Raw genomic sequence first — 27,022 nt, 5'->3', positions numbered from 1 at the left:
CACTTTGCTGTACACCTGAGACTAACACAACACTGTAAATCACCGACACTTCAATGAAACAATAAGTTAATTAAATTAAATAAAAGTATCAAATGGGAAAAAAGAAGGCCTCCTGCCGGGCTAGAGCTACGGACTCAGGCAGGGGGAGGCAGCACGCTTCCGGGGACCGGGCTCGCAGACAGATGCGGCACGAAGACCACGTCCGCCAGGACCTGGCTGCCTGAGCCTCGGGCCACCCTCAGGACGGCAGTCGGGGTGCGGCGCCCCCCGGGCCTGCGGACGCCCACCGGACAAGCTCGCGCTCGGGCAGCCCGCGGCGCGCCGCCAGCCACGCGGGCAGCGACAACCCGCCGGCTCGCGTGTCGCCGGGCACAGGGAGTGAGCGGCACTGATTTCCGCAGCAGACGGGCCCGCCGGGACTCGGGGCACCCTCGCCAGCGACGGGGGTGTCATGCCTCCCCCCACCCCGCCTCGGTCCTCGGTCCTCCGGGGCGGACGCCCCCTCCTCCATCCAGGAGGGGGCTGGATGTCCCCGGCTCGACAGTCACGTCCGAGTGTCTCTCCTCCAGCTCTGACCCCGGCCCCGACACGTCCGGATTCTCACTGACTCAGTCCCGGTCCGTGCGCTGCGGCGACCAGGTCTCTCGTGGGACGCCTTGCCGGCAATGAACCCTGGCCCAGAGCAGCCCCCGCGCAGGAGCCCCCCTCCCGGGCACTGCTCCGCCCTCCTCTCCCGACCTACGAGCTGAGGCTCGGACTCCTGAACAGAGGGACTTTGGTCCATACCAAGTTAGATGGAATGGGCAATAAAATCAACCAATATGGCTGCTCTGATTTAACATGAGGAAGCAGCTGAGAGAGAACTGAGCTTTCGGATTCAGATAAAAGTTACTTGAAAGTCCACAGTCCTGTGCCGTCCCGATCATGATCCGGATCATTCCCACTCCTGCATCCCCGGACTCTGAGGACAGAGCACGCAGCACCCAGCATGGAAAAGGCTCTCAGCCACGGAAAGAATGAAGGCATGTGTCACGCCTTCATGAAATCTGTGAAACACAGAAAAATTCTTATCTTACAAAGCCGAATAAAAAGAACAGGATACAGCACAAAATGGTGGAGGCACTTTGGTAACTAGCGTGAGTTCAGAAAACCAAATGCAGAAAAAGGAACTAAAAAGAAACATCAGAACGCCTGTGCGTAGCGAGACTCAGAATGCTTTTCCTGTTACCATTCTCCATTTTCCATTTTTCAACAATGGCTACGCATGATTCACAAACCATGGGGAAAACGACTTCACGTTTTTAAACTCTTGCTGCCAAACCAGTAATGATCACTTCACTTCTCTGTTCTACAACAATTCTGCGGGCTTTATTGTAAGGAAATTGTCAGAGTCAAAACAATTTCAGATGGCTGGAAGGAAAAGCAAAGCACGTGCACCATGAGACTGCTATACTACTCACACAGCTTTTCCTTCTGTGTGATTGCTACCGCTAATATTTACATAAGCCAGCAAAAGTAGAGAGCTGCAGCTATAGACCCTTTTAAAACACCTAACTAAAAACAAAACTCCCCAATTTCCCTTTATTTAGAGACTCAGCTTAGTACCTAGTAGCAGCACAACATGCATTAACAATGAGAGGATTTTTAAGCTGCATACGAGGAAAGGAAAGGTGAGACTCCAGGAGATCCCCAACCTTGTTAAGTGAAAAGGTGGCTCTGAGGAGGGGATCACAGTAAAACTGGGGCTCTAACTGCTTCGTATCTAAACTTTAACAGGAAGAGAGAGGGCACCCAGGCTCGCTAATGCCAGGTCAGAAGGCTCTTTGGGGTAATACTCTCCACCCGCAAGAAGGAGCATTGCTTGTTTTGCCATCCCAGTGAAGTGATTCACTCTTTCTGGAGTCAGCCAGATAACCGGCAATTTAGATAAACGCTTTCATCACTTTTTTTAGGCCCAGTATCAGACCTCAATCTACAACCCTCCCTCCCTATGACTTTTACAGCCCGGCCCGCCCCCCACCAACCCCGTTTCTCAGAAATTAATGACAACCACGACACCCACACACAGGATTACTTTTAAGACTTCCAGAAGTTAGAAACATACTGGCAACACCAGATTACACAACTTTTAAAGTTTAACTCTGACTTCGGGCCAGGCTGCCACTAACGTGTGGACCTGAGCAAAGTGTCAGCGGTCCGGGTTGGGGAACAGGTTCGGGGCTGAGCTCCAGGGCTGGGGCGTCGGCCCGGGAATCACTCTCTGCAAAGCATGTGACCGGAGCACACGGTGACACCGCCCTGAAGAGCAGCTGCAGAAATTCCTGTCCAGCACAGCACCTCACTCGACTTATTAGACCTCAAGCAGCTCTGCGGGACAGCCAGTTTTCAGGGGTCCCATCTCTCCATTCAAAACTGCCTTAATTCTCACCCAAACTGTGTAACTCACGAGAAGTAAGTTTCGAGAAATACCTAGGAAGGGGCTCCCCGTCTGTCTGTCTCCGTCTCTCTTCCGTTGAACATAGAGCTATAACATCATTAAACTTCTCCATTGATGCTTTGAAGCAGATGCTGGATTGCTCAGGGTACAACGCAGAGCTGTACGGGCAAAGGCACGTCCTAAGGTGCTGTCCGTATTGAGACACGGCAGCTCACACCCCCAAGCCACAGCCGAAGCTCCAGCCCCCTTGGCTGAGCACACAGACCGCCTGCAGTAAGCCCTCCCATCGTTCTGGAGCTCCTCACAGGCCTTGTTCGATTCAGGTAAACTACACGCCTGTGTCCCACACTGGACTGGTCTCTGATCTCCCTGGAGAAGAATTCTGTGGTGAAGAGGACTTTCCCCCAGCCCACTCTCTCTTACATTTATAACATTTTTAAAAATGTTTTGAAGCATTTATAATTTTTTTAAACATTTATAACATGGGGATACAGCTATTTATCTCACAGAGGAATTAAGAATTCAATCAAATTACTGTTAATGGTATCACACCACCAACAACTACTATTATTCTAACTATTATGGCCATTGGGATGATTCTGGAATTACTAAACCGTGCTGTAATGAAATGAACCACCAAATGAGATTAAAAAAAATAAAAAGCAGTTGACGCTCTTCTACAATTTATAAAGATAATCTCATTGGCTTTGCAGAATAATTTGTGACCTTGCCTTGGAAACACGCTATCTAAAGACGAGGGCTCCATTCATTCACCCTTCCAGACGCGGACGCGCCAGGCCCCGTTCAGGATGCTGACGACGCAGAGGAAAGTGGAATGAGTGTGGGAAGTCTCGAAGCAGGTGTGCGATGGTGTGACGGGGCCGTCCGTGTCCTGGGGGGTGGGAGGGGGAGGGAGGGTCTTCCTAGAAGTACCCAGGCCCGCTCTCCCCTCCCCACTGGTGATACGGAAGCTAGGGAGGGAGGGAGCCGCACGTGGCGCTCCTGGCCCCCTCCTGACGTCCCCCCCTCACCCCCCAACCATGGAAACAGGGCAGCTGCGTCACCTCCCCGGCTACACCTCGTCCAAGCCCCCGGGTCCGCCAGGACTATTCCAACAGCTTCCTTACTGGCGTCCCTCCCATTCTTGGCCGGCTACAAATCCAGTCAACGGCATAGTCGACGTACCCAGCAGAGTAAAGGTAATGAGAGTAATTCAAGGAACCCTACTAGAGGTTAGGTTAAGAGTAAAATTAGTGACAGAAGGTGCTTCTCGCCTGTTCTGCTTCGGTCTGGTTTAACAGAGACCCAGCAGCAAGACCACCGTAACAGAGCTAAAATGAAAAGCTTCTCATGTGAAGTTCATCGCTGGCAAATTGAATGCACCAGGGTCCCCAGGCGCTCTGAGAGCTCCCCCAGCCACAGAGGCTGAGAGGGCCGCTTGGGAGTCGACAGCTGTCAGTTATGGGCAGACAGAGCTGGGAGAGGGTACGAGCTCTGAGTCAGCAGACGCGCCCCTCCTCTGAGTCAGTCCCTCACGACGGGGCTGGGGACCGGTAGGCCCAGCACCCATCACGGTCGCTGGGTGTCACACGGGGGGAAGGACCGCGGCCTGTGGGGCAGGGGGCTGTGTCCGGCTCCGGCCCCATCGCTCAGGGGCCGTGTGACTCTGAGCCTCAGTCTCCTCAACTGGAAATAAATGGTGATGATGAAACTCACCGTGCCCGCCAGGAAGGTGGACAAGGCCGCTCGCTGTGAGCGTGCGAAAGCCCCCTGAGAAGCCGTACATACCGCTCAGGCAGAGGTGGTGCGTCCTATGTTCTGCACACCCGTCCAAAAGCACTCGCTGTCCTGTCTGAGCGGCTAAGCTCACGGATGACTGCACTGCATTTATACAACACGAAGCCAAGACAAATAACTTCGGCCACAATGACATCTGGCAAATCATAATTTTATCCGAGACAGTCAGTCGCCTCCCACCCGCCTCCTCAAACAGGGCCAAGTCTCTGGAAGCTGCAGGCGATTAAGCCTTCCAAAGCAAACTCACTGCAGAGCCCCTCGGGAACGATAAGCTCTAGAACAAATTAGTGCAACAGCTGGGAAGTGAAATCTATGAAATCATTAGCTTTCGAGCGAACATAAGGCACTCTTTCTTCCACGGATCAGTTCCTTTTCCAGCTCCTGGGTCCCTTCCACCACCCCGACTGCCCCCCCTAAAACACCCTGTGTGCCTAACTCTCCGAGTCAAAGCCTCCGGGTTCTTCCAGGACCCAAACCCAGGGCCATCTATCCTGTAAACGCTCCCCACAAGGACCCTTCTCCTGAAGATGCTCCAACATCTACAACGGGAAGACAGGACTCACAGACACACAGAGGCCCCGAAGGAGGCTGTCTGTTTCCAGCAGCTCAGAATCCCTCCAACGACCTTGCTGTAACCTCCCCTCAGCCGCACCCTGAGCCACGGCCCCTGCGTCTCACACAGGGCGATGGTCCCGCTGCTGGCCACGCACAACCCCCGTGAGAGAACACACGCGAAAGTGGTGCTTACTCAGAGTGACCCTGAATCTGCACCTGGTAATAAACAGCTGTCAGACTGCAGTGCTTTAGCTGCTACACGTCAGGTATTAATCTCTCCCCAGCAGGATGTTAGAACGTCCGCTACGAGCTTCTGAACCAGATGATGAGCTTCTTGAGGACGTGAGCACCACGGCTTTCATTTCTTTTGTGTTTCGCTTGTGCGGCTAAAAGCTAACACCCAGCAGAGAGAAGGCACTCGGGAAGCGATTCTGAAGTTAGAAATAACCCCTCTTCAGTCATACTCCCTAAGGCTGCCTCACACACAGCTGTTCTCCCAGGTTCCGAAAACAGTCTCTCAGGGACAAGGAAACCTCATTATGGCTCAAGGCGGCATAGAGTCAAATGCTCCTGTGAAAAATAATTACGCATTTAAAAATCCCACTGGACTTAGTCCAAAACATGAGCTAACGCTAACATTTATTTCAGTTGCGGTCCCCCCAGTACAAGTGAATGTAGACTGTGACACCGAATTACACAAGAATTTCCACAAGAAAAGAGCAAACTTCTTAGGGAGAATTGTTTCTCCGCAGAGAGATTTTTCGTCTTCACGACAGTACTCCTTTTGTTTACAAGAGCTACATTCAGGTACACTGGCAACTTCCACGGAATTACAAACACAAGTGGACCTAAGAATTTGGTCTTTAGAAGTAGTACCATGGAACTGCGTTTTCAAATTATTCCTAGAAATTCAAAGGGGGCAATGAAACACTGTCCCGCAGAAATTTACGGGGAGTCACACGTACAATTTAAAATTTTCTAATACTCACATTTGAAAAAGCACAAAGACGAAATGGACCAAACGTGAATTTTACCCTCGGAGCACAGCTCCGTTCGGGCTGGCCCCAGGCGGCCGGTGGCCGCGGCTCCAGACATCCCCGAAGGAGAATGCCAGCGGCGTGGACGTGTCCCACCGGCGGCTCCTCCACCTCCAGCCCGGAGCAAAGTTTGGCAGGAAACCCGGCGCAGGGCAGGGGGGACGCGAGGAAGGCCGGGCTCGCGCAGGAACCTCTCAGAGCATCAGAGGAAGCTGCTCAGCCCCACCCCTCGCAGGAGAACCCAGGGGGGCTGCTCCCTCCGTACCGAACCACAGGGTGCCTGCCGCCAGCCTCGGGCTGGGCCAGCAGCAGCCGCAGGACCGGGGAACTGGGAACGGAGGGGCCGTGGGCGCCGGCAGAGGACGAGGGAGCTGCAAGCGAGAGCTCCCGCCGCTCCGCGGAAGGCGGAGCATCTCAAGACCGGTCCTCACTCCCGCCCCGCCCCGCCCCGCCCCCCCAGCCTAACCCGCACACCTGGCCGACGCTGGGTCCCCGGCAAAGGGGGCGGGGCTCGTACGCCGGAGCAGCACGCGCGTCTGTGCAGCGAGACCCCGCCCCTCCCCCGACGCCTGCAGCGGCCTCTGCGCAGCCGCGTCTACGCCGCGACTTCCCCGGTTCCCGATCTCGCCTCGGGGCGCGGGGAAGCTCTGGGAAGGCGCCCACGGCCGCACGCGGGGGCCCTGGCATCGCCTCCGCACCCGCGGGCAGCCGGCGGGGCCGGGCGAGCTGTGCCGCGGCCGCTGCCTCCCCGTCTGCCCCGCAGCCGTCCAGGCCCACCCTCCGTCGACAGCATCCGCCGCGGTCTCCCGTGCCGGTCCCTCCGGGCTTCGCTTCTTTGCCTCCAGGCCCTACCAGGCTTGGCTCTGACGCCACCTCGTCAGTCCTTCAGCCGGAACAACCCCACGGCTCACTCCAGGAGCCGCGGCCCACCCTCCGCCTCCCGGCGCCGGCCGGCGTCCTCCGCGGTGCACGCGCGCTCTACACGCCCCAGGAGGACGGACTTCGCCAGCGGGAACCGCTGCTTCGGGGGAAATACAGGCTCTGGCCACAGGCCATTCAGCGGCCCATGAGCACTTAGGCTTGTTTCACGTGCGGTGCTGTCACTGCACAGGCGCCGTTGCGTCCTTCACACTGAGCTCGCAGCCCACAGCGCCAGAGCGCAGGCCGGCTCGCAGCGCATCCGCACGCCTTCTCCGCCGGGCCGTGCTGCCTGGGCCCACTGGACAGCGCGCCGGCACCGTGCTTGCGGCCGTTTCCACAGCCACGTCACCAGCGAAGAGCACAACGATGCAAAGAGAAACCCACCTCGACAGGAGACAGGCTGCCAAGAGGGCGTGTGTCTGCAGCGAAGGCAAGCGCTACCCCTGCCCTCGGCTGGGAGGTGCACGTCGGGCGGCGGCAGGATTCTGCCAGCCTGCCCGCGGCCCTGATCCACCATAAAAGCGGCCCGAGCGCTGATCTGAGGGTCACAAACCGATTTCAGGGAGTAGGCGAGCTTGCGCACACGGAATCCACGAGTGACGGGGGACGACCGCCTGGCACCCGGGCCGGCTTCCAGGACCACTCCCTCTGCCCTCCGCAAGCTCCGGCGACGCAGCTCGTGTCTCTGTCCTCCGGGGGTCCCAGAGACCCCCCCCCCCAGGTGCGGGGCGAGTGCCAGTTAACCAGAGCCCTGCCCACAGTCCCCTGCGCCTCCTCTGGCGAAGGAGACAGACCAGCAGCCCCTGCTACCTGGGTCTCAGTGTCTGTGACCTGCTCAGGCCCCATCAGATGCCCCCACACACACGTGTCACCCACGTGCAACACTTCCGTGTAAGGCCCGCGGAGCACAGAAGATGGCAGACGGGCGCGGCCCTCACGGTTCACCCCACACAACGCAGGGGGCGCGTGGGATGCGGAGCCGGAGCACAAAAGGTCACCACCGAGGTCCGCGTGACGGGCGGGGCTGGGAGGCCCTGCGCCCTGTGAGCCGACGGGAGGCGGTGACTTTCCAAAAGCATTTCCTGCATCTGAACCGTCGCTGGTTACAACTGGCAAAACGCCTAGTATTTGCAAACGCACCAACAACGAGAACTCCCTACGGGCTCTCGCTGCAGAAGAAACGTCTGAAGCCTGGAGTATCTGGGGACCCTGAACAGAAAACGAGGTCAGAGAGGAGACTGGAAGCAACTCAGCCTGAGGGTCTGGGGAGGAACCACCAAGTCCTGCAGGAAATGCCACGTCCCATCCACTACCACTGCCTCCCACCGAACACTCCCCCCACACTGTCCAGCTCCCCGAGTCAGGTCTGCAGGGAGCTAGCGGACACATCTGAGTCACGCAAACTTGGCTTTCACTTTTAGTAAATCATCTGCAGATGAGATGGAAGGACGAAAAGGATTTAAAACCTATGAGCTCAAATATCAAAACGACTTATATATATATTTAGTATCTAACTCTCCCAACGGAAAGATAAAAAAAAAATCTAAGAAAGTGCTGGGGGAAAAAAAAAACCCTCAAAAATGAACGCGTCTACCAAGCTTAGAGACCTTGGTCACATAAGAGACATTTATTGGGCGCTTCTGTAAGGCCCGCGGCCTCTGCCGCATGGCACACTGTTAACTCCTGTTACACCTGTTACAACGGAACCGTATGGAGTGAACCTTCGTGGCCTGAACTGCTCAGGGCAGTGCTGTGCCTCATTCACCCCTGTGTCTGAAGAGATCGCTGTACCTGGAATATGGAAGACGTTCAGCAGATGCTTCTGAATGCAGATTTACTGTGCAGGGTCCTGTAAGTTCACCCGTGACGTTCAGAGCTCAGAACGCACGCCAGAGGCATCATTATAAGAGGTGGTCAGAGTACTGGCCATCCTGCCAACCCCCCTGTGACATACCCATTATTCTAAAAACGCATGAACTAGCTGCTCTCCGTAACAGAACAGCATCTTTACCATCTTAACTATGTGAAAGTCACGTCCCCGTGGTAAGAGCCTGCTGCGTCTCTCTCTTTCACCCACCCCAGTCCTGCCCTTCTGGAGGCTGAGGGCCGGGCCGGGTGGCAGAGACTCTCAGACCCCGGGGCTGGGAGCACCTGTGGAAGGCGGCGCGGCTTAGAGAAGAGGCATGAACGGGGCTGGGCTGCTGTGAGCGCGTCCGGTCCCTCGAGCTCTGGGGACAGCTCAGCGAGGTGTGAGACACAGAGATGCAGGAGCAGTGACAAGGGGGCCAGGGGCTTGGGAAGGCAGAGGGACAGCGCTCGCGGCCCCTACTGGCAGAGGCGCAGGTAAACGCCCCTCATGAGCTTCCCGGCAGGGGCTCTGGGGGGTTCCGTCCACCTCCCGGGACATCAGTCCCAGCCGAGGGTCACGCCCAGCGGGGGGCAGCACCGCACGTGGGGACCGCTCGCCGCGCTAACCCGGCCTGGCACGGGACCGTGCTCCCACCGTCTCATCAGCAGGGATTCTATCTCCCCCTGCAGATACGCAGAGACAGAAAGCAACCCACCCAGAGTCACACAGCGGATGAGACGAGGTGGGACAGGCGCGCATGCGCGTGCTCACACACACGCACACAGGCACGCACACGCTCGTCATCGCACCCGGCGGGCCACACGGACAGTGCTCAGAGCGGTGGGCGGGCGCGGCCCGTCACCACCAGGGCGGGGGAGGTGGAGCAAGGCTGGACACACTCAGAAGCGGAGCCTGTCCTACCGGTGGCTCTGCCCGGAAAACGCAGCCTGCAGCCGGTCTTCGCTTTCCGCCGCCGCCGCCCCCCGAGACCCGAGAGATCTCACAGCAATTGATCGCCGGTGTCACTCTTCCTAGTGCGCCGAACCTCCAAGGGCTTTGAACAAAGGGATCACGGCGGCCCAGCGAGCCCCTTCCTCGCCCCTTGCCCCTAAGAAAGGCATTACTTTCACCGAGAACACCCCACCACGGGGTGGTCGCCAGGGCGAAGCCCCTTCCCCGCCCCCGGGGCAGAAAACGCTTCTCTCTCGTCACTTCCGGCCAGAAACTCTTCTCCTCTTGCGTCAGCTTTTCCTTCTCCGTTGTCTTCATTCCTGACTAAGGCCAAGTGGCTTCCAGGCTACACGGTGCCCAGAGCGTGCCGGACGGCCGACAGAACCCCCGAGCACGTGTTTAGAGCCGGGTGGGGCGGCCGTGACCACAACGGGGGGATGCCAGACCCGGCCAGCGCGGCCCTGGCGCTCCCCTCGAGTCCAGCCTGCTCCAGCCCCGTGAGTGGAGCCCACTTTAACCTTGGCTCCGAGGACACGGCACCTCTCCCAGGGGCCTGTCCGTATGCACCACCTCTTCCCCAGGGATGAAGTGCCCAAAGCAGCCAAGTCCCAACCCCAGAAGCTCCCAAAAGAACCCCAGGCCCAACCAGGACGCGGTCTTTTCTATCATGTCTCTCCTCATCCAAAGCCCCCAACGAAAGCTAAGAAGCTCTTCACAGAAGGGAAGGAAAGCTGAGTCGAAGGCATTCTGCTTACAGGGCCGTCGCTTATTCATTTATGCAAATGTGCCCACATATGTGTCGTGCGCCGTATCCCCCCATGGCCACACGGACGCGGCACGTCCCCCCTGACCCTGCGGGGCCGTGGCAGAGTCAGGCACAGGCAACGATGACCCAGCAGGACGGGGTGGGGAGCGCAGGGAAGAGCACAAGGCAGCCGGGGCTATCCTGTCCCCTGGGGAGCGGGTGCCCCAGCCCCGGAGCACTTACCAAGGGCCGGGCGCTGCTCTCCCTCTGCAGGGGCAACCGCGCGTCAACCTCATGGCCGCGTCACCAAGCGCTCGCTATGCTTCCCGCTATGCCGACGAGGAAGCAGCAGCCCAGCACAGAGGGGCTCAGGCACGCGCGCAGGATCGCACGCAGGCTGCGTGACGGTGACGGCAGCAGGACTGCAAAGCCGAGGTCTGGCTGTGGAGCCCACGCCCGCTCCGGCCCCGTACTGCGTAGGAGCCGGTGGGTTAGAGGAGGAGGACGAGGCAGGCCCAGGCAAGGAGCGCTTTACAAAGGGAACACCCGGAAGCGCTGGAGGAACCGAGACAGGTCCACTCTGACTCAGGTAAGGAGGAGGGGGAAGAGCACGGAGAAGCGAGACCGGCCCAGCCACGTGGAGGAGTCCAGGCCTGACTCCTGAGGGTCACAGGTTACAGCACTGAGCACCTCAATGCCAGACGAGAGCACAGACCTCACGTTCAGTGACGCACAAAAGCATGCATATTTACGATGATTAAAAACTATAAAATGCATTTTAGTTACAAACTCATAACAATTTTTAACAAGTGCAAAACAAGGGAACTGCTAGAAACAATACACGCCGGAGAGGGTGCGGAGAAAAGGGAAGCCTCCTGCACTGTAGGTGGAAGGTAAACTGGTGCGGCCACTGTGGAGGACAGCATGGAGGGTCCTTAAACCACTAAAAATCGAGCTACCACATGATCCAGCAATCCCACTCCGGGGCTTATATACCCAAAGAAAACCAAAATTTGAAAAGACACATGCACACCAATGTTCACCGCAGCACTATTTACAATAGCCAGGACATGGAAGCAACCTAAATGTCCATCGACAGAGGAATGGATAAAGACGATGTGGTACATATATACAATGAAATACTACTCAGCCATAAAATAGAATGAAATAATGCCGTTTACAGCAACATGGATGGACCTAGAGATTATCATACAAAGTGAAGTAAATCAGAAACAGACAAATATTATATATCACTTATATGTGGAATCTAAAAAAATGATACAAATGAACTTATTTACAAAACAGAAACAGATTCACAGACATAGAAAACAAACTATGGTTACCAAAGGGGAAAGGGGAGGAGGGATAAATTAGGAGGTTGGGATTAACATGTACACACTACTATGTGTTAAATAGATAATCAACAAGGACCTGCTGTAGAGCACAGGGAATTCTGCTCAATATTCTGTAATAACCTATAAGGGAAAAGAATCTGAAAAAGAATGGATACACGTATATGTGTAAATGAATCACTTTGCTGTACACCTGAAACTAACACAACATTGTAAATCAACTATACTCCACTATAAAATAAAAATTAAAAAAAAAAAAAAGGGAACCGGCCAAATCTGTAGGGACGAAAACTGGCCACAGTGCGATGCAGGAGCCCAGAGGTCTGTGTTCCCGACCCGGCTCTCCCTGCACGGGCACCCAGCACCCTGGTCAGGGGGCCCGTGACCTGCTGTGTGAAATAAATGTAACCACTTTGGAAAACAACATCCACGTAATGTGAACTATTACAGTTAAGTCCGTCTCAACAGTGTACTCTCTCTGAAACACTGGTCTTTAACGCCCAGCAGCACACGTAACCAATACGCACCTCTCTCCCACCCCAATTTTTAGAAAAGAAACCCATGGGGGAAATCGGTTTACGTGGCAATGTGATTCCTAACTGCAGCACCCTAAACCTCCAGCACGGCTTGTTTCTACTCTGAAACCATCACCACTACATTTCCAGGGCTAAATAAGCCGTGTCTTTGTCTTTGCCAAGGAAAAGAAATGATTCGAGTAAGAGGACCTCGGGCCAACCGCACTCGGCGGGGGCTTTCTCAGCAACGTCGAAGTACAAGATGCTCCAATGCCCGACGGTCTCCCCACCTCCAGGCTTCTGGAGCCACAGGTGCTCCTGTGTCAGATGTAAAGGTCAAATGACAGACTTGGGGATTAAAAGAAACCTTCGGGCCTTGAGAAGCAGTCCTAAGAAAATCATCTCTCCCCCTCGTGTCTCCTGTACCCACAACCCACTGAGAAGTTACCTCATCTGAGTCGACAACATGGCAAATTAAGGGTATAGCATCAGGAGGAGGAAACCGCAAAAAGTCAAAAGGAGACGGAAAGCTTCAGAGATCAAACTGCAATACCAGGGGCTTCCCTGGTGGTGCAGTGGTTGAGAATCTGCCTGCCAATACAGGGGACATGGGTTTGAGCCCTGGTCCAGGAAGATCTCACATGCCGCGGAGCAACTAAGCCCGCGAGCCACAACTACTGAGCCTGCGCTCTAGAGCCCATGAGCCACAACTACTGAAGCCCGCGCGCCTAGAGCCCGTGCTCCACAAGAGAAGCCACCGCGATGAGAAGCCCGCGCACCACAACGAAGACCCAATGCAGCCAAAAATGAATAAATAAAATAAATTAATTTAAAAAAAAAAACCCTGCAATACCTCTGACACCAGGGAACTTGTCACTACTTTGTTAGGAGATGGAGCAAGACGCTCAAGGAATAAAGGCTGCAGAGGGTGACTATCGGGGCTTCTTCCCAAACAAAGCTGTGTTCTCCGGGAAGTAAAAACCACTGTCAACTCTCACCACTATGTGAAGACAGCCACAATTTATGGGTGAAATAAACGCTCTCGGGACTTCCCTGGTGGTCCAGTGGTTAAGAATCCGCCTTCTAATGCAGGGGACGCGAGTTCGATCCCTGGTTAGGGAACTAAGATCCCACATGCCACAGGGCAACTAAGCCCACGTGCCACGACTACTGAGCTCACGCACCTCAACTAGAGCCCATGCGCCCTGCAGCTGGCACGCCACAACTAGAGAAGAGAAAACCCGCACACCACAACTAGAGAGAAGCCCGAGCGCTGCAATGAAAGATCCCCATGCCTCAGCGAAGATCCTGTGTGCCGCAACTAAGACCCGACGCAGCCAAAAAAATAAGGAAAATAAATTAATTAAATAAATATTTTTTAAAAATAAAAAATAAAAAATAAAATGCTCTCAAGTCCTAGTTGGCCCACTCATTTCAAAACTGACATCCACAAAATTCAAATGGGAGGAACAGACGTCTGTTCCTGAAGCTGTAAGTGTATATAATTCATGCACTAGTAAACTTCGGTGGCTTGTGTTTTTAAACTGTGGCCATGAGAATCCAGAACAGGCGTTCCTTTATTCATCCGAGACTCACCTGCCATTAACATTTTCACTCTACGAACCACAGGTATCTGGTCACTTGTTTTTACGAGGATAAAACAGTGTGAAGCCAGTAAGATATTTATCTCGGACAGAGATCTGGATTAGGACCAGAAAACAGAAGTAGGCGTAAACAAACATTTCTCTGGAAGGAGCAGTATAAACAGAGTGGTCTTTTCAGTGATGCGCAAAGAGCGAACTCAACATTTTCATGGCTGGTCTGAGGGAGAGGCTGGCCAGGGGTAGGGCCACGTGCATCTACGGCACTAAACGTTTCCAGCAGGAAAATGCCCAACTAAAGGGGAACACACAGTAAGCCCTTTCAGGTTCTTTGGACAAACAAACAGATAAGTAAATGGTACACGAGTTTTAGTTTGAGCAAAGATCTGGTCAGTTTAGAGAATGACGGCATTCAAGCTATGCTTATGACAAACCCAGGCTCTCAAAAAAGTATATCCTTAAGAGAATACATCATACGTTTCTTGGCAGTGAACCTCAGAAATCTAAACTGGAACTAGTATAGAAAAAGATAAAACGGTCTATAGAGAAGAGTCTCTAAGGTTGAAGAAAAATTACGTAACCCTGTAACTGAAAAGAAAGAAGAAAAAGGGGGTGAACACAGTCAGAGGCACGACGGGATAAACACACTTACTGGTTAAATTCTGCAATGTAAGCGTGGGGAGACGTCCTTAAAGCTTTAAAGAGGTAAGTTTATGCACAAAAAGGAACTTTATATAATGGCTAATCAATTTATATTCCTCTAAGTAGTGATACTAGCTGAGAAAAAAAAAAAAAAAAACAGGCTCAAATAAATATATTTAAACACGACTGAGCTCCAATCAGTGTCCTCAGTGCTATGCAATGCACTACAGGGACGTATATCGATTTGTTCTGTTCCCTGCACCTACCGTAGAATCTGGTTGTGTTTGGATAATTAGAACACCAGCTGGTAGAATGCTGTCGGTGCCATAAAGACAAAACAAAGAAACAGGAAGTGCAGGAGCTGGGAGGGTGAGCCCTCTCAGGGCTCAAGACAGTTGGGGGGCATCCGAACTGGGTCGGGAAGAGCAAACAGAATTTGGACAAAAGTAACTCTGAGGGAGGGAACAGAAAAAGAAAAGTCTTGTAATGTACAGCATGGTGACTACAGTTAACATTGTATTGCATATTTGCAAGTTGCTAAGAAAACAGGTCTTAAAAGTTCTCGTGACAAGAAATTTTTTATAACTACGTGAGGTGACGGATGGTAACTAGACTTACTGTGACTGTTTCACAACATATATAAATAGAGAATCGTGTTGTACACCTGAAACTAATATAATGTTACATACCAATTATACTTCAATTTTTTCCCACAATTTTATCTTTTTTATTCTTTATTTTTTTATTTTTTGGCCGCGGGGCTTGCGGGATCTTAGTTCCCTGACCAGGGATCGAACCCGCGCCCCACGCATTGGAAGTGCAGAGCCTTACCCACTGGACCGCCAGGGAAGTCCCTCAATTTTTTTTAATTACAAAAAAAAAAAAAGGAAAGAAGAACAGTCTTAAGAGAGAGATGTGGATTTCCTAGGCCCTCTGGCAAATACTGGCCTAAACTGTCTCCTGAACGTCATTACTGGGGTGTCCAGCTGCACCTCAAATTCACGCGCAGAAACAAACACGCGCGTTCCTTTTTTCAAGTCATTTCTCCTTGTAACTGCCCTACTTGCATTAACTATGCTACCGTTCGCCCAGGTTACTCTGGCTCAAGCCCTGGAAGTTACTTTATATATCATGTCGCTCCTTTTTGAGAATTCTTTACTCCTTTTGTTTACGATCCCCTGTCCCTCCCACGTCCTGTCCCTTTTTCCCCCGACACACGCCTGACGCACGGTCCCCCACGCGTGCCAGTTAGGTCCCCCGGGGAAGCTACCTACAGAGAACGCAGGGGAGGACAGACAACCCAGAATCACTTGCTGAGCTCTGACGCCCGGTCTCAGCCTTACATCCTGGGACGCTGGACTGCACCGGGCTCGGAACGGATGGAGAGTTCCAGCCGTGAGGATCTCAGAGCCTAACCAGTGTAGGTCAAAGACCTCTTCCTCTGCCCCCCAGAAGGCCACAGGGAATTAACCTGATGGTGAGGAAGGACCCTCCCTGAGAATGTGAGCTGGCAAAAAAAAAGAACTGTGAAGCCTGCCTGCCCCACTGCCCAGGGCAGAGGTGGTCAAAGTCCTGCAGCCCGAATACTTCCAGGATGGGAAGGAAAGGTGAGTCTTCTGAGCAGAGAGGTGACAGCTGACAGTTTAACAATACTTTGGGATTTGTTCTGAAGGACAGCAGGGATCCTGTTACTTTATCCTCGAGGATAACCATGCCTCCACCCCCCAACGATGTCTCTGGGGTCCTGGAAGCCCAGGGCCCTGCGCACAAAGGTTTCTAAAACACAGGGAAGGAGCTCGGGCCTAACATACGATGGACAGCAAGACTGTCACCCCCAGGACGTCACCTATTACGGTCTGCTGATTGGCCCGCAGCAATCAAGTGCTCGTTTTGACGTAATTCTGAAAAGAACCTTCCTGTTAAACAGCTACTGAACGTGCTAGCAGTCAAGGCAAGCTCAGGGCAACTCACGTGGCCACCACCGTGTGAAACACAATACCGACGTTTATGGTCCAGGCTGTAAAACTCCAGCCTCGATGCAGGGATCTGAGCAGCAGGCAGGCATCGGCCGCCGCGAGAGCAATGTCCAGCGCCGCCTGGCCTGAAGGGAGGCGGCTTGGAGGAAGGAAGACGCGATGCTGAACGCACTGTGAAATGCGGCCGCGGCTGCATCTGCAGGAGCCAGGCGGCCTTTGACAGCGTCAGCGGGAGGAGGCGGAGGGCGCGGGCTTTCCGAACTGCAACCCCCCAGGCCCGCTACAGTGAGGACCAGGGCTTAGCGCTTCAGTTCGATGAGATTACGGGGCAACTGCAAGGTTTCCCTTCATCTAGCTTCTGAGACAAACGCCTCTCTCTCTTTTCCCCTTGCTCCCCCTTCCTGCTTGTAAAAATCTAACTCGTGTTCAAGCACAATCTCCTCTCCTTGGCGCAGGCCTGCATTTTAGGAAACCGTTCATCAATACGGGAAGCAGAAGTACCGGGAAACTGCTTTGGGGGAAAAAAGGAGCTCCTGAGCTAGAGAGAGAGATATCTGGGTGTTGGGGAGAGATGAGGAGGCAGAGCACAGAGGGTTTTCAGGACCATGACAATTCTCCATATGATGTTATCATGATGGACACGTGTCATTACACATTCGTCCAAACTCACAGAACAAGAGTGAACCAAGAGGGAACCCCAAGGTAAGCTAGGGGCTTTGTGTGATTATGGTGCGTGGACGCAGTTGGTCATTGGTTAAGAAACGGACCGCGCTGGTGAGTGACGCCGATAACCGGAGAGGTGACGCATGTGCGGGGCAGGGGGTGCGGGGGAAACCTCGGGGCCGTCCTCTCAGTCCTGCTGGACGCCTGAAACTGCCCTCAAGAAAGTCTTTATTTACAAAGAGAGAGAGCGCGCTCCCTGCGTGTGCTGGCTTACCAAGTGTGGATTCCGCCGCGGGCTGGGAGGGGAACCACAGGCGACACTGCTGGCTTGTGTCCGTTTTGGTCTCTTCCCTTTGGAGATAAGAGAGTCCTGGGATTGCGGATGAGGGGAGACTAAGGAATATCACACACGGTAAAACTGCACTAACTTGGGTCCCAGCCCCCAAGTTAAGGGAAGGCATCTGTGCTGCGCTGCTGCTACAGCCGCCCGCGCTCACACCTGCGGGGGCCCCCCGTGCCCGCCGAGAGGCAACGCCACCTCCTGAGGAGGACAAGCCACCTGCGGGGGCCCCCAGTGCCCGCCGAGAGGCAACGCCACCTCCTGAGGAGGACAAGCCACCTGCGGGCAGAGACACGCCACGCTGGCCTCTGAGAGTGACGAGCGCCGCCGCGGACCGCAGGCCCAGCGGGCACCGAGCGCTGTGCGCCAGGCGTAGCTGACGTGTGTGATCTCCAGCCCTCAGGACCGTGCAAGGAAAGCCGTTTTACACCCACCTTACGGAACAGAACCCTCAGAGACGACGCGCCCTACGTGGTAAGTGGGAGAGCCGGCTTTGACTCAAGAATACAGACCCTACCGGAGTCTCTACTCTTTCTATTAACCCTCAAAGTGTAGACCGAGGACGCTCACCTACTCTTCGGGGCCACCTCAGTTTAAACCTGAGCAGGAATAATGCCTGCGAGGCCCTGCACAGTCCGGCCCCAGTGGGCCCTGCCTCCCAGGAGCGCTCTTATTTCAAAGAATCCGGCCCATTCCCTGACCCAGGAACACCTCCAAGGTAAGCGTCGTCTTCATCCTCTCCACCCGAGTCCTACCCATCAGATCCCAGCTCCTGGGTAAAGCCTGTCCTGAAGCAGCCGGACTAAAGAGCCCTCACTCCTGCCTGACATCTCAACAGGACCGTAGAGACTTGGTCCTGAACTCCTTACTGCTTTGTAGTGTCGGTTAGTTTTTTAAACTTAATACCTATCGTTTGCACAGTTAAAATGGAAGCCCCTGAGAAATAATAGTTAGACCTCATACTTCCTTATAAACCCCACAGACCATCAGCCTCTTAGGAACTTCAGATGTTCACCTGCAGAGAGGGAATACAGACCACGGACCGACGTGGGTTAGAATTCCCAGCACCACTAGTTACCCACACAGTGGTCTCCAGCAAGCCTCAGTTTTCATCTGTAAATTATTACAAATTTATATCTATAAATTAGCTAATGAAACGCCCACCCTCAAAGGGTAACTTCGAGATGATGTAAGCAAATGCCACGCGGTGCGGGTCCCTCCTCCACAAACACTGCGGGGGGCTCCGTAAACACTCCGGAGAAGCAGCTACTTACAGGCGTCTTAAAAGACTGCAGAGACGCTGCTTACCTACACAGCCCAGAATACGTCCACCAGTTAATGAGGTTTACAACATGAAAATACATCTTTAAAGTCACAAGTGGCTACTTGCATTACAAAAGAATTTTTTCTCATTTTTTATATTTTGCCCACGCTATTTTATAACAGTAAACAAATTTTTTTAAAGGATATTTATCCACAAGTTCATTACCCCATCGAATCAACTCTTGTATTTTTCTGTTTTCCTTTCTAGTCCTTGGTCATACATTTACATACTTTACTAACATATTCATCTTGTAGGTACCAATTGATTTAGGGTTTTTTATTTATCATATCAAACATTTGATTATGTTATATTAAATGTGAATATATTAATTATAACAGTATATATGTATTACATTATATATGTATATTATATAATATGTTATAATTAACATATATTTTAATATACAGTATTTAATGTACTTGTTGACATTTTAAACATACATGAATATATTTTATAAATTATATTAAAACACAATGAGACTATATTAATACAGTCTTCATAATCATTTAGCCATCATACAGTATCCTATGAAGCGAACATCGCAGTTTAGCTACTTTCCTGCTGTTAGACAACTATTATAATTCCTTTTAGATATTTATCATTATAACAATAATGTCTAAAGAACATCTCCATGCATGAAAGTTTGTTTGCTTTTTTCTTAACATCTTCATGCAGAGAACTTTTTCCTTTTAAATCTAGAACAAGCTAGACAAGGGGTCAGCAGCTACCAAGCGAGGGGCAGGGTCCGGGTTTCGCCACCACCCCCCAGCACGGCTTCCTCCGGGCACTTTAAGTCACCTCCACTAAACAGCCACTCACGCAACGCTGCCAGGAGTGTAAGGAGGTACAGCGTCTCTGAAGAGCGATTAGGCAGCAATGCCACCCTGGGTCCTGACCCTAGAAATATACTTGAGCTTCTGAATAAGCATCTTCTGACCAGGAAGTTCACCATCTCTAACAAAAAAGCCTGAAAACAATCTAAACATCCGTCAACAGGGGACCGGTTAAACTTCATGTAGTTGTCTGCCCATTAAAATTACCTGGGGGGTGGCAGGGAGGTGTCCGTAACGACAGACCTGTAGGCAGCCCGGATCAATGAGATGAGGATCTCAGAGAATGGTCTGGGCATTTAAACCTTGCTGGGTCCCTGCAATGTCCAGCCAGACCTGACAGCCACTGAGCTCGTCTTCCACACACATTCACTCAGTGGAAGCCGGGCAACTATCAGCAACACGCTGGACGGTGTGTACAGCAACTACCATTGCTGTGAATGAAAGAGAATGTTTTTTCTTGTATGTGCATCGAATATTGCTGGAAAGATACACTAAAAGAAACTGGTATAATAAGGGCGGCCCTTGGGAAGAGAGATTAGGGGTGTGAAATGAGGGGCTTATATTTCAATGTATATCATTTTATACTGTTTGATTTTTAATCAGGTGCACTGAAAAGTTAATAATCTTGAACAAAATCATAACTTAATTTGTGAGCCGTTTCTCAAGACCACGTGGCACTGGCCAGTGCCCGTGCTCTCAGGGTCTCCACGGAGCCCTGCACACGTGGAAGGGACCAAGTGCCCTTCTTGGCCTTTTGCTCACTGCTGTGGCCCTGGCAACTCCCTCACTCAATGCGCCAACCTAAAGCACACAGTCACCGGCCGATACGCCGGGGAGATGTTTGCCCGTGGCTCCCCTCCTCGCCCCCGAGGCCATCACCAATGACACGTGCGTGGTCTGGGCCATCTCTTCCTAAAGAACATGTCAGATTTACAAACCCATCTTTAAGTGAGTTTCTCAGCTGCAAAGCAGCGACAATTCCATCCTTTTTCTAAAGCGCTTACTTCAGGTAGCGTGCAAACACCGTCTCTGCGGGATTCACAGTACCAACATCGTTTTCAGAACTAAGTGAGCTGCATCTTCTATTTGAAACAACCGCTTAGCTAATTTCATTCCATCATGTATTTCAGTTCAACAAGCCACACAAAAATTCAAGGCATCTAAAAGGTATAGAACGCAGTTTTACACTCATCAACACACAGCTGGTAATTTCAGAGGTTTGCAGAGATTACTTAAGTAAAATACTTTTTCTATAGGTTGCTTTCAACAGCTGTGGGAGTTTATAACTGAGTCTCAGATATATTACTTAAGTGTCTTTTAGGTTTTTTTTTTTTATTTTGAGGAGAGGGCAGGTCCGTTTAGAGTATTTACCTTATGATTCTGATACCAAAAAAACAATTCATTCATATTAATGGAAAGAAGGAAACTGTGTTGTCTATAACAAGATTCCTTTGAAAAATGACAATATGCATGCCAGAAACATCAAGAAAAAGAATAATATAACAAGAGGTCAGATTCTGGAATACCAGAGAATCTTTAAGGATCATCTGTTTGCAAAACTCTTAAACGTATGCATTCATTCATTCATTCATTCATTCATCGAACAAGTATTTATTAAGTGCAACCTCCTGCCAAGCCCTGCACTAAGCACTAAGCCACGAGAAGAGGGCTAGGATTAGAAGAATTCCCATATCTAACCATAACACAGACATGTTCTTGTTTCATTCAGTTACTCAAATGTATGCTTAAAGCGGCAAATTTAAATGATATTCTTGTTACTATTTCTCAATCATGTTTTATAAGAGAATTGAGTAAATGAGAATAGTTAATTAAGAGCTAAATGAAATCAAATACACTACATTTGTTCCCCATCACCCCAAAGGTTTCAACTGTAAGTTAGAAAAAAGAAAATGTCCAATTTTCTGGGTACACCAGGGAACCACAGTTGGCAATCTGAAGTATTTATAAGGTGTTAAAGGCAGAACGTATTAGACTGCTGCTTCTTCCTAACACATCCTAAATCAACACCTGTTTCATCTCTGGAGGAACAAGCAGGTTAACGTCTAACCTGTCTCCAACTTGTGAAGGAACAGAGTTGCCATGACAACTGAACGAAAAGTTTAGTGAGCAGAATTTACCAATGAAATGCAAAATTCCACTCAATTCCATTTAACTGGTATATGTGTACTTGTAAGCAAAGGCTAGTTTTCTGTTTGTTAAATCATCAGAATAAATGATAATGTGTTCTGTGAAAAGTTTCATGGATAAAATGTTTAAAAACACACACTCCTTTTTGTCAGAGTAAGCCACAAATAAATAAAATTGAACAATGACTGTTTGACAAGTCAATCTTGGCAATGTGGCCTTTCACATGACAGGGTCTCGAGCATACTTAAATCAAGGAAAACCAGATACTTCTAAAGTTAGTACCTTTCTTAGGTTGTGTTAAATTGTCAGGTAAATTCAGGCACATGTTTCATTTCTACTGATATCCATTACACAATGTCACCTAGGGTATTTTCAAATAAACAGACTTATCAATTTTCCTAGAAAAATCCTTCTATCATAAACACACAGTATATTTAGGTTGTCCACACATGCTGCATGATTACATTATTAACGTCCAACATTATCCTCACTGGAAACTAGAGTGAGGTCCCCATCAGATATGCAGGTTTCCCATCCGCCCCCATCGGCTTTGAGGGACGAATTTCTACTGCCCCAGTGACCGCCCTGCATGAACTGGTGGTCATTTTCAAGTAGACATCTGTGAATAATCAGACACCCGTGGTCACTGATTTAAAGATGTATTACTTCAAACACAGAAATGCTCTTATTTATGATTAAAAGGTCTCAGACGTGGTGATAAAATCATCTTCGTAAAGCAGACACTTATCTCTTTAAAACACTACACTGGGCACAAGTTCTAGAGCCCGATGTACAAATTAAACAAGATTCAGGGACAAATAAAAAGAAAAATATTCCAAATGTACATATGAATGAGAAGCACATGGCTAAAGAGAGAGGAACGTGATAGCCGGGGACCCAGCCTCATGCTAATACTGAAATCTTATGTAACAGAAAGCACCTGCCATACAACACGTACCCACAACATTAGAGTATCAATGGCTGCATTTCATGGCTGCGTTTATTGCGCTTAATAGATTATACTATTTTGGCACAAACAGAAAGTGTGCAGTAAGAAAAAAGTGTGTACCTGGCGTGTGACAAGGCGCACTGTCCTTTCCAGAAGTCCATCGCAGAGGCAGCTGGACAGCTTCTGGCTGAACACAGAGGGTCGGCAGCCCACCCGCTTCCATCCCCCACCCGCGGCCTCCCACCGAGCACGCCTCACAAGAGTGCCTGTGTGGTTTGAGCCATGAGTCATGGACGTTCCGTTTACAGACGGGGTGGGGTTGAGGGAAATCACCATTCCATGCCCAGTAAGCTGGAAAAGCCCATCCTGTTTTTCCTCTTCTCCAGAGTAATCATTTCTCACAGACCAGAGATAAAAAGAATGCTTGGTAAGTAGGAACTCACTAAATATTTCAGCACTCTTACCCGCAAGGGGAAAGACTGACTTTTACAGCCAAGGACACGATCTCACCCTGAGGGCCTAACCGTTCACGCCCGCGAGGGACTCGGACAAGCGCAATGAAACCTTTGCTCCTTTGCGTCCACACCAAGACAAGCAGTGGCTGGGGAAATCGGCGCGGTTCCAGGTCCCGAATCAGACTCGCCCGCCAGGAGCTCACACTGGCAGCCAGAGCAATTCACGAGCGCGAGGGCGACCTTTTACAACCCCCTTGGCCGAGGAAACACAACTGCAGGGCCTTCCTTAGGCTGGCCTCACAGGCAGACCACGAGAAACACAACCCAAAGCCACAGCGACAGAAACCAGCGACCTCTCTACATCTACACTCTGCGCATCGAAAGACCACGGGCCGGCCCATCTCCCAAGACCACCTACTCAGTCAAATGACAACGTGGAACATGACCGACTCGGATTTCAGAACTGAAAATTAAAACGCCTGTCTCAGCTTTCAAAGTATCCAGTCCAAGCCCCTCAGCGTACCCAAGGTACCCCAAATCTCAAAGGTCGTGTCACCTTTTTCCCTATATTTCAAATCTTACCTAGGTCTCTCCCGACCACCGACTGGAGGGCTGGGGGGGCAGCTCCTGAGCCCTGCTGGAGACCAGGCCGCCTGAGGCTGGAGGAGGGCCGGGACCCTGCCCCGCCGATGAGAACAGTGCACACAGATGAGAACAGTGCACACAGATACGGCCCACGCTCACCAGCCTCCCCGGCTACACTGGCCTCCTGAGGGTCGTCACGGACTTCGGTGTTAAGTACTTTAAAGTTCACGGCATAGCGCTCTCTGTTACAGGGACTACCACTTATTTTCACAAAGGGGAGGAAGGCTCTAGAGAGTTGTTACTCAAATCAGGTCTCTCCGCCAACCTTACACTCAGTCCCTCCCTCACGATGCAAAATACTCCAAAGACTACTTAACATTTAAAATAACTTAAATCACAGAGGCAGCACGAATTTGTTAGAGCAAAATCCAAAATACCAACAAAATATAAAACACAGAAGGGTCGAATGAAAGTTTCACCCGCCGGTTGACCACCCCTGTTACAATGCTGGTGTGCAGGGCCGCTCACCTTCTTACACACGCACACAATCAACCCCACACGCCCATCCTCAACATCATTCACAAGCTTACGTCTTGTTTTTACTTTTTCTAGAGAACACCTTTCCACGTGCACATACACAGGCACACATGTACACGCGTGTGCATGTGCATGTGCATGTGTGTATATACATAAATACACATGTACGTGTGATATATATAAATATATATCTATGAACAGACATAAAATAAAGATTTGGTGGCTGCAGAGTACCAGCCATTGTGCAGCTGTGTCACTTCACTTGACACGTTTCCCCTGCTGCTTAAATAAGATTTTATTCTTGGTAAGAAAAACTTGCAAATAATTCTGAAAAATACACCGTACTCCTAAAACTATCCCTGACCACCCAGGCCCCTCCACCCGGGTCTCAGTGACCGGTCTTAACACTCCCCTGAAAACTCAAGTCTGTTTCATCACCGACACCATCCAGGTGAAAAAATAAATAAATAAATAAAATCACGTGGCTTCTGTTCTGTCTCAAGTCTCCCATCTATAGAAAGAGAAAACAGTTCAATTTCCATAAAGCCTCAATATGAATGATACTGAATTCCATGACTTAAGAGGCTCTCCGTAACACTTATTAAAATCGTTCTGTACCGCATTTTATTCTTTTCACAAGATTTTCAAATATATTACCTCCTCACCACAACCTTATTACACAGGACGGGTGTGTTACAAACGCCAAAACTGAGGCCCAGAGAAATGGAGAGACATGTGGGTCCCATGTCAACACGGTGCACGTGACAGGACGAAATCGACGGCCTCCGCGATGAACAGAAGCCACGACGTGAGCTGGACCGGCCCCAAACCCCTAATACCCCCCGGGCCCCAGGGCACGGGTCACGACCAGGAGATGTGAGCGGGTGGGTGTGCTCACGGATCCAGAGCAGCGCGCAAGGAAGCCTGCAGGAAGACTTAGGAAGTAGTAAAAAGAAAGCGACAGGGGCCCTCTGCACAGCACAGGGAACTACATTCCGTGTCTTGTAATAACGTATAATGGAAAAGAACATGAAAAAGAAGGTGTATATACAGAGGGATAACTGAGTCACTGTGCTGTACACCTGAAACTAACACAACATTGTAAATCAACTGTAGTCCCGTATAAGATAAAAATTAAATTAATTAAGATAGTAAGCCATGATCCCTTTCCTCACGTTCTCACCGTCTAGGGAAGGAAAACTCGGGCACGAATCCAGATTCAATTCAGACCACCTTTTGTGTTATCACGTGTATTGCAACTAAACAAACAGGCTCTCACCACATATCCCCACAGCAATGCCAAAAAAAGAAATCAAACCTGTGATTTCTGTGTCACGTGTCTTACGTTACAGTCAGTAAAAACGCGAGCGTAGTGGGGCTAATCTGTGTTTCTTCCAGAATACCCCCCCGACCCCAGGACGACCTCAGTAGAAATGCTAGCGTCGTGGGAGCTGGCAGTGGAGGCTGGGGGGAGAGGGCGCCCTCCTCCTGGAGGGAGAGTAAACCCTCGGTCACAGCAAGGGTGACAACGGTGCATCTTAACGTGCATGTGGTACTTAACGCAGGGGTGAACTCACCGCGTCTGAATTACCTTCCTGTTATAGTTTCCAGTGTGTTCTTTGCTGTTCCTGCATCTCGGCGTAGGACCTGCTGTCCTCAGACTGTCCTACCTCGGTCTGTACGGGTGGAGTGCAAAGCCACAAGCCCCGGAGATGAGCATCAGACGCTACTGGATAACAATGTAAGTGGATTAAATCATACGTATATAACACTAACCCTGGAACGGATGACTTAACGTCGTTCTAACAGAACCATGTGGATTAGCACTAACTAGGCCATGTGGCCTCAGATATTCAGGACTGGAGAGGCGCAGGGGTGAGGTCTCTCCTTCCCACACCTACCAAGTGGCTGAGATGCTCTCCTCTACTCCTCACATCCCAAGCGACACGCATGCTTACTCACTTCGTCTAACTGGTCCCAAATAAGACACTGCCTAACTGGTGACCTCTTCTGCCTCCTTCTTGCATACACGTTTGAGGTGGAAACTGGTCCACTAATTTACCAGAGACATTAAAAAAAACACCTTAAGATAAAACTTCAAACTTGACCCAGACATGGAGTTCAAGAAGTCAGTGGGCACACCTTGGCTTTTAAAAGTTCCTAAGTGAACATGCTGCCCTGAGATGCAAGGGAACCAAGAACCCAATTCTACTTGTTTGAGCCACCAGACAAATAACCTCATTTTGTTCTCGTTTATCCTTCTGGAAAAAAGAGTTACATCACACACACATATATGTGTGTGTGTATGTGTGGGTATACATCAATTAGTTAAAAGTGAAAGCACTGTAAAGACCAGCAAATAGAGAATTCTCTCAAATTTCAAGACCACGATTTAACTTTATAACTTTAGAGCTTACACTTCACAAACACCATAATCGCAGAGTGTCCCAACTCCTTCTCCCAAACTTGTAAATTCAATCTCTTCTGATTCTTTTTCTGTTTTCCTAGCAAGCTCTTTCCTCAAAGCTACGAAAAGGGCTTCTTGTCGAGATCCTGAAAAAATACACTTAAGAAGGAATCCCAACTGTGATGACTCTTTGCAGGTGGAATGCTGGGAAGCACGAAGATCTGAAAATGACCTGTGAGGTAAGCTACTTCCACCAGACCTCAAAGTTCCTCTCTAATCAAGTCCAGCGAGTGCGAACTGGAGGGGCGAGAGGACGGTGGGGAAGTTGGGGAGGTGACAGGGCCGGGCACAGGGTGAGCAGAGCACCGTCCAGGGCGAGACTGCAGAGAAGTGGGGAAGGGCT

The 27,022-nt window shown here is 50.9% G+C and overlaps 1 protein-coding gene across 7 annotated transcripts in view; it reads right to left on the bottom strand.

Annotated features, from left to right (window-relative positions):
- Positions 1–27,022, bottom strand: part of FNIP2 (folliculin interacting protein 2) — a 115,810-nt gene that overhangs the window by 86,011 nt on the left and 2,777 nt on the right. For 2 of the 7 annotated variants that reach the window (XM_082391306.1, XM_082391308.1), the window contains exon 1: positions 7,613–9,050. The exons of 2 other annotated variants lie outside the window; for them this stretch is intronic. In XM_082391306.1, the coding sequence (XP_082247432.1) occupies positions 7,613–8,136 (524 nt within the window). In that variant the 5' untranslated portion in view covers positions 8,137–9,050. Of the gene's footprint in view, positions 1–892; positions 1,809–2,469; positions 2,596–3,211; positions 3,330–4,153; positions 4,322–7,612; positions 9,051–27,022 lie in introns of those variants that run through there. 3 more of the 7 variants (XM_082391307.1, XM_082391309.1, XM_082391312.1) reach the window with 3 other exon arrangements.

This window comes from Balaenoptera borealis (genome assembly GCF_965194805.1).
Source record: "Balaenoptera borealis genome assembly, chromosome: 4".
Classification (NCBI taxonomy): Eukaryota; Metazoa; Chordata; class Mammalia; order Artiodactyla; family Balaenopteridae; genus Balaenoptera; species Balaenoptera borealis.
This window is presented reverse-complemented; position numbering and strand designations above follow the sequence as displayed.